General features: G+C 28.2%; 1 protein-coding gene across 1 annotated transcript in view; it reads left to right on the top strand.

Moving 5' to 3' along the window:
* Positions 1-6,665: 6,665 nt before the first annotated feature.
* Positions 6,666-8,874, top strand: part of LOC109858057 (platelet endothelial aggregation receptor 1-like) — a 5,726-nt gene continuing 3,517 nt past the window's right edge. The window contains exons 1-6 of the mRNA XM_020434937.1: positions 6,666-6,886; positions 7,010-7,147; positions 7,353-7,514; positions 7,705-7,851; positions 7,965-8,089; positions 8,266-8,443. Of these exons, the coding sequence (XP_020290526.1) occupies positions 6,742-6,886; positions 7,010-7,147; positions 7,353-7,514; positions 7,705-7,851; positions 7,965-8,089; positions 8,266-8,443 (895 nt within the window). The 5' untranslated portion in view covers positions 6,666-6,741. The remainder of the gene's footprint in view (positions 6,887-7,009; positions 7,148-7,352; positions 7,515-7,704; positions 7,852-7,964; positions 8,090-8,265; positions 8,444-8,874) is intronic.

Raw genomic sequence — 8,874 nt, 5'->3', positions numbered from 1 at the left:
TGAAAGAAACTGGATCTGAAAAAATCTTAAAATGATGGCAGGATTTGAACTCGAGACCTCTGTATTCACAGCCCCTGCACTCAGTCCGCGAGACCACTTATTCCTTACTAGAATGTGATTATTTTTATCTACTTATTCTCAAGCTATATATCTTGTACACATTTTATTTATTATTATTTCTTTAAATTATTATTTTATTAAAAATATTGCAGTGTAATGTACCCTTACAACAGTGGATAAAAATATTTCTCTTATTATTATTAATTATTTATTATTATTATAAATTAAAGTACAATTTTATTACAGCGCGACAGTTTTTGTTTCAAACAATGCTTTATTTGAATCAAATATATTTTATGTTACATTTGTGAATATATTTTGTTACATTTAATTAATTAACGTTCGCCGAATGTTACGAGAACGTTTTTATGCTACTTGAGTAAATCTTAAATTTGTATACAGGTTTAAAAAATTTTTAAACGTCCTCCGAATGTTCTCAGACTAACATGCAAGATCCAAGAAAACAGTCGCAAATTATGTTTTCTTCGTTTAGGTACGTTTAGGAACATTTCAAACTTATATTAGTTCAATATGTTAATATCAGTGTTCGGGGTCTAACATAAAACATGTCAAACACAAAATTAACATTCGCTGAACGTTTTCATGCTACTTGGGATGTGATTCTTAGGTTGTTTCTTTCTTATACGTAATCACAAAATTTCTAAATCAAAACTTAATAAAAACAATACTTGTATTGCGTATTAAGTCTTGATTATGTGTATAATTCTTTACGACATTCAGAAAAAAATATTACAAAAAAGAATAAAAGATCAAAAAATCTGACACAAACAAGACAAAACTAGATATACATTATATTTAATACACATTCTGTTTAACAACAGCATTTATAATTATTCCAGTTAACATCATTATCTGAGAATAAATCGCGACCGTTCGTTATTTTATAAGATTCTTGAAAAAGAAATATTTCTGTTTATGATACTACTGATAATAACAAAATGCTTATTAGCATTAAGAGTACTTTATATGTATTGTCGTTCCATATTTTATTTTTACATTTGACAACGAAATATAAAAGCAGGCGATTCTACATTTGTAAATATTTAAATCAAATCATTGTATTTGTATATAAATACAGTTTATGTTATGCTACGGGAACATCTAATTTTTATCATTATACGTATAAACACAGCTGCAAAACCATTGTTTTTACCTTTTTTATCACATGTAATAAATCTCTATTAAACATGTTCATTAAACGTCATGGAATTATGGACGTTACGTAAAAGTTTAATACTTATTATTGATGTAAATCGGTGTTCATATCTATATAATCATAAATTGTTTATATAATTTCTTAGTACATGTGTTAGATTAATAAATATTTTTGACAACACTATATCAATATATGACATTTGATGCTTTCATGATGTAATATAAAAATTTCGGAAAATGGATTGCAATAAAGAATATAAAACAGTCAAGCATGTGTTTTACTAAAATTTGTTCATGTTATTATTATAAACAAATTTACGGCTAATTTTAAGTAAACTTTCACACTTATAAAAAGTGCCGTACGATGTCATTAAGTTTTACGGTTTTGACATCTTTTAAGGATCTAGTGCCAATCTACGATTAAAACATTATTCAAAATCACCTGCACATTTGTCGATAGATGTTGTCGACTTATCACTAAGAGTTCTAATGCGTCAGTTAAATTTAGCAGATATAGAATTGTTACCGCGGATTCATAAAAGGAAGTGTGGTTTCCTTTTCACCAATTTCTCTTTTTAACTTATTACAATGACAGTCCAATTGTCGCGGTAACAATGCGAAGTTCGCAAATACATTTGACTTATCGTTGATCACATAATTTAACATAAATTTTGTTACCAATTTTTTATTTAATCTTTGAATTTTTAAATCATGTGATAGTAAAACTATTATTCTTTGTGTTGGTATTTTGTCTTTCTTCTTGATTTCAAATAAACATTTATTGTACAAGTATACGTCGCGACGCGTCGTGTGAAATATACTATCCACGCTGCGGTTACTTTGTGAAACTATCATAAAAAAAAGTTTGTTTAATATCACAATTAAAAGTGCAAGTTGCACATAAAAAATCATGGTTTATTCAAAGTTTATTAGTAAATATTCGCTGTGCTTGTGTTTTTATTAATGTGTTACAATAAAAATATATATAAAATTTATAGTAGAAAGTATATATGTAGATATAAAATATCTGAATACTTTCACTATTTTGACTCAATTCTTATTGTCCGATAATTTTCTTTACCGCTTATAAAGATCGACTGTGAAAGTAGATCATATTTACTGACAATGCAAAGAATGTTATGGGTTTTACTTTTTGCTGCTCAAATATTCCGTAGTTGTGGAAAAGTAATTCTTTTACGTGGAGAATCACATCATATTAATTCATCTATAAGTGAAAGAAAATATATATGTCTCTCGGAAGACGACGGCGGCGCACTTGTATGAAATGACGACATAAAACATCAGCAAAATATTCTTGCTTTTCAGCGTAAGTTATAACGTTCTTATAACATATACAAAATTACCATTTATAGTTTTATAACTAAACTTTTTAAAATAAAGTTTCCTTACACATTGTTTCACTTTTTCGTATACGCTTTTCTTTTACACTTAAACACACGTTTCAAACATTTTGTATAAATCAATTTTACTGTAACTTAAACTTCGAAATTGATACTTTTATTTAAAGTAATAACTAAATCTTAATATATTATTATATTTTTTTTCGAGACTATACACTTATTTTAAACAAGCATATTATTGTAGCAATTGTCGAAAACTCATGTGAAATCTTCGACGCGGCAAGATGTGTCAATCGGACAGAAACCTAACATGACAAGAAACGGATATAAAACGAACTTAATTGTTCACGAGTTGAAACGGACACACGACAGTCTTAATGAGACGCAATAAACAACGAAAACCTAATGTAAATCTATAATATGTCACTGCGATATTAAGGTACATTCATAAGCGATGTGCATTGTGGCAATTAGTGATATTGTGGTATCATAGATTGAGATAAATTTGGTTTTTTCAAGAAGAGAAATAGGCGGAGCTGTTTCTTTGTTCGCACGTGAACGACACTGCACGATAATGTACCTATATAATAAACAAATATAATATAAGCAAAATATTAACAAATATAATATAAACAAAATATTTACTTCTCAATGTACATTGTGTCAAGAAACAAAAGTTTCCTTATGCAAATTTTTCTTAGTAGCTTTTTACTAAACACTGAGCGACTACTACGAGCTTTTTATTGTTACTCAGATAGATAATTGTTATACTATATGTGAGAAAAAAGGTAATTTAAAAAGTCTGTACAAAAATTTTATTAATACTTTTGACAAACCGATGCAATATTTGATATTAGATGCTTTTGCAATATATTATACAAATGTCTAAAAATAGATCAGAGACCATCTATAGGACAGTTACATTTGTGTTTTACTAACACATCTGCTTATATTATTGTTATAGATAAATACACGGTTACTTTTAAGCAAATCTTTCATACATTTAAATAAAGATTCGCCATACGATGTCATTAAGATTTACGATTTGACAGATCTTTTACAAATTTGATGCCACTACATAATTGAATTAATATTCGGTAATTCCTACTAGTAGACAAACTTGACAATGAGTGTGTCAGTTATAGTTAGCAGACATGGAACCTGATATCGCTGATTCATTAAAGGAAGTTTAATTTCCTTTCCACTACTCTTTTTTCTGTTAAAATTACTGTAACAATGATAGTGTACTCGTTGCGGTAATACTGCAAAGTTCATAACTAAATTAGACTTATTCTTATTACTTTGCAGAGTTTTGTGTTTAACATTTGAACATTAACAAAGTTATTTTTCTTTTTCAATTAGTATTTTGTCTTTCGTTTTGATCGGATAAATCAAAACTACTTCTGTATAAGTATATATTTTGTGAACTATGCATTCTACGCTGCGGTTACTCTGTGAAATTATCATAAAAGTGATTTTGTTTACTACAATCACGATTAAAAGTGCGAGTTACACGTAGACAATCATGTTTTATACGAGTTTTTATTATTAGTATATTCGCTGTGCTTGTGTTTTGTTTAATAACGTATACTGGAAAATATATATGTTGATATAAAATACTTAATTAATTTCACTATTTGTTTTGATTTGATTATTATTATCTGGTGACTTTTTTTATNGCTTGTGAAGATCGACTGTGAATGTGGAACACATTTAACGACAATGCAGATAATNTTAANATTTCTACTCTTTGCTGCCCANATTTTCCACATTTGTGGAAAAGTAATTCTTTTACGTGGAGAATCATATCATACAAATTCATCTGTAAGTGAGAGAAAATATATATGTCTCTCAGAAAACGACGGCGGCGCACTTGTATGGAATGACAACTTAGTCCTTCGATATCAGCAAGAAAATCGTACTGACTTGCGTAAGTTATAACGTTTTTATAACATATCAAAAAGTTATCAGTTTACAGCTTTGCAAATAAACCTTTTAAAATAAATTTTCTGAACAAGTTGTTCCACTTTTTCTTATATTATAGAAGTACACTATACTATATTATAGAAATACACGTTTAAAACTTTGTAAATTAAGTCTACTATATACTTTCGTAAATAACTTCTACTTCATCTTAAATTTAAGTACTATTTTCATTTTACGTTTAATAGTCAAATATTNTATACACATTGATATCATATTTCTCGAGATTATACGCTACTATATACACGCATATTATATTATATTGTAGAGTTCGACAGTACACATGTCTACAATACCTGGATACATTGCAAAATAGACGCTGAAACAGGCTGTTTAGAATCACGAGATCGAAGTAACTACAAAGTAGCAATGTTCAATGCATGGATGAATTGTACATTAATAAACACAACAATAAGCTGTTTAGATTCATGGAATCGAGAAAATTGGATTCTTACAGATGCTATGAGAACACCAATGGGTCCGGTATTTGATCAAAGATGGGAAGGTAGAAAATTTGCAATGTGTAAAAACTTATATCTATTATTAATTCAAAGTATTCAATACACTGCATCATTAAATGTATGCAAAATGTAGAGTTACTATTACTGTTTTAAATAACATGTACTTAAAATTTTTAGAATTTCGAGAACTAAAATTTCGAGAAAACGAGTATTTTACTACGGCAGGTGTATCAATTCCAAAAACAGGAGCGATGTCTATTTCAATTCGTTCATGGCAGAATGTGGACATTTCGGTCTGTCTTCGTTCTTTCACATTTTACATTGGACCTTCTATGATTAAGTTACTTTGTTTTGCAATAACATTAAGATATGATGATACGGAGTTCACGGTTCAATATCAGAAGTCTATTTATTTAGACACCAGTTCAAATCAACACCGCACTATCACCGACACAATCTCCAAAAAAGTAAGATATAAATACAACATATTAGTTTTTATATGATTTTCAGGGTTTTTCTTTCTTATACATATCAAAAAATTTCTAAATAAAAACATACCAAAAATACTTAAAATACAATTGTGTATATATTTTTTTACGACAATGTGAAAAAATATGTATTTCTTTCTCAAAAAATGCAAGTTGAGCATCTAAAAAAAAAACACAAGACAAGTAGATATATATTATAATTATTCCAGTTAACATCATTATCTGAGACTGAATGGCGAACGTTCGTTATTTCATGGGATTTTTGGAAAAGAAATATATCTGTTTATGATACTAACAATAATAACAGAATGCTTACAATTGAAGATACAGAAAAGTTTAACTTTACTGTCGACGAATTTGACAATTTTTACTCTTTATTTTCTATCCAAACATTCAGACAAGAAACGAAGCAATTAACCAAAGTGTTGTGTCGCTTCCATGACTGTAAGTATATTTATTTCAAACAATAAGTTTATTTAAGAACTTTACTTTATTTTAAACAAAGCAAACTTTAACCAAATTGTGATTTGTCAAATGCAAATAGTTTTGTCAGAAGTAGATTTGTTTGCTGAAAAAAAGGAATATTATTTTTATGCTATCACACTATATAACAAATTTTTAGCCTTTTAATACTTAAATAATATAATTATTATAATATAACTTCAAAATATACAACTATATATAATATCTTCAGATTCTCTTCTGTTTGTATGGTAATTTTTACACATTTCTTCTTACACGCGGCTTACGACATAGCAATATATTGGAACCTCGTTTATGCGAATCTTTTTTATTCAAACAAGTTGAGGCCCCAAACTTTTTACGCAAACTGTTGATTCGTATAATAGAGTTTAAGCATTGGTTATCTGAACTATTTGTTNCTTGATCGATTCGGATAAANGAAGTTCTACTGTAAATACTCACAAACTCAAATCATGATATAGAATAGTCTAATTACCTGTAATGAAAAATACATACACTCACGTGTATATATATTGCGTTCCAGACACTTTCCTGTACACAGTTGACGAAAATGCAATTTTAACAACTCGTTCTTATAAACCTAATACTCAGAAGATGTGCATACAGTTATCACTAGGCTTGTGTGCAGNATGTAATGCAGANGTCNNGATNATTGANTCTACAACGCATAAANTATTACACTCTGTAACAGCTAAAGGCTCACTAAATGCTGCGATTCACGGNTTACCTATGTGGCAACTCGTTAAACTTGATGGAAATTTTTCCGCCGACACTTATATTAGNNAAATAAAAATCCGTGTAATACCCAAAATTACGAAGCCTACTCATAACCCGTTATGGGCAATAGNTCATGTTAGTCAATGTCCCAATACAGGTGTAAATATGCATAAATTTTNCATATATTTACTACCANTAAGTNGAATACTTGAATTTCTCAGTAAATTGTTNCTAATACTTTTTTACACTTATATCTTTTATGGTTTATGGTTTTCCTTAGACGTTTTGAGGAAAGGAATTATTTCGCAAAAAAATAACAATGCTACTTTGTTGTCGAATATAACTTGCCAAAAATTATTTTTTAACGAAAATACTGTCGTAAGTTCTCTGCCAAAAGTTACAAACAGCATAGATCTAGGTACTTAACAACTTTTTAAATATTACATGTACAATTTTATATTCTTATAAGCTTTGAAACCTATTTATAATTGGTTACTCTTGTAGCAATATAGAATATAATATTGTATTTGTAATCGATAATTTCTAATATACGACATTTTCTAATATAATATAATTTATACTATATTTTATTAAAATACTTGTATTTTTATAAACTTATTTAGACACAGATGACAAAATTTGTCCTGAAGGAAAAATTGGACCAGATTGTTTTTTTTCCTGCGAACATGATCTAAACAGCTCTTTTAACTGTAGAGGAACTGCAGTCTGTTATAAACATGGTTGTTTATGTTCTCCAGGATTTCAAGGCAATACATGCTCTGATTGTAAGTAGGTTGGAATGGTTTTCTTACAGGTTTATTACTATGACACTCGTCATAGTTATATATATTATGATTATGTGTGTTATGAGTTCATAGTATTAATATTTATATTATTGTATTAAATATATATTATTACTCTTTATGTTATTAAATATATATATATATATATATATATATATATATATAAATGCAGTATGTAACAACAATTGGTATGGGTATAATTGTACAAACAAATGCGGTTTATGCAACTCTTTTGGATGTAACAAAAGAACTGGAGAATGTATCAACGGATGTGCTGATAACTTGAAAATATTGTACGTGCCACCCTTGTGTCATATAGGTAATTCCGAACTTTTCCTGATTTGGAGTATACTATTGCTATTATATTTGTCAGACATTTGTATCATTCTGATAATAGTTTTTTGACAAACAAATGTTATATTGATTTTTAAGGCATAGATAAGCTCACAGAACCTGAAATTGTCTCTGTCACTTCAACAAGCATCCGAACTAAACTTCCTATAGTGTGGAAAGAGGAATATGAAAAAATACAAATAACTTATTCGTTCACTATTATGGTAACACTTACCAATGTTTTTAAAATAGAAGTAAAAAAACATTTAAAATTAAGTTTATCTTTGACAAGAATTTATCATTACCAAAACCTGTCTCAGTAATCTATTATTCAGGCCGTTGTTTGACGTGCTCGAAAGAAAAAAAGTAAAATAACACTTTCTAATGTAATTTTTCACAGGGAGAAAATAACTACACCTTTTCGCAATCGTGGAATAAACTGGTACAAAATATAACACATTTGACAGGATATTTCACCAATTTAAATCCTGGTTCTGTTTATTCAATCAAATGCAAATTGCTTGCAGTAAATGAAATAATTGAAAGCAAGTGGCAAAGTGTAGAAACTGATTGCGAACGTAAGTATCGATATTTTTTTTCTTGTGTATATGGATTCGTACACGCTCAGGCGTAAAACATTTTGCACTACTTTTGGCACTAAAAAAAAAGAATACAAAAAGAAGTTTCCAAATGATAAAGTTTTACTTGTATTATTTTATATTCAAATATCATCATAATCATACTATTTTTGTGACCTACGTTGTTATTTTCTAACCACATCATTATTTTGTTACTTATTCATATAAGAAATATTTTTGTCTTATTTTTTTTTTTTTTTTTATTTATACAAATAGGTATATATTTTTTACATAGTATATTGAGATAAATGTAAATACAAAAAATGTTTAAAGCAGTATGATAAAAATGAGATTTATTCTTGTTTAAAATTGCATGTAGGGGAGACCGGGGCACAAAGTAACATCCAAAATAGATTGTAAAAAAAAAAAAA

Source organism: Pseudomyrmex gracilis, unplaced genomic scaffold (genome assembly GCF_002006095.1).
Source record: "Pseudomyrmex gracilis isolate BER0280 unplaced genomic scaffold, ASM200609v1 scaffold_184, whole genome shotgun sequence".
Lineage (NCBI taxonomy): Eukaryota > Metazoa > Arthropoda > Insecta > Hymenoptera > Formicidae > Pseudomyrmex > Pseudomyrmex gracilis.
This window is presented reverse-complemented; position numbering and strand designations above follow the sequence as displayed.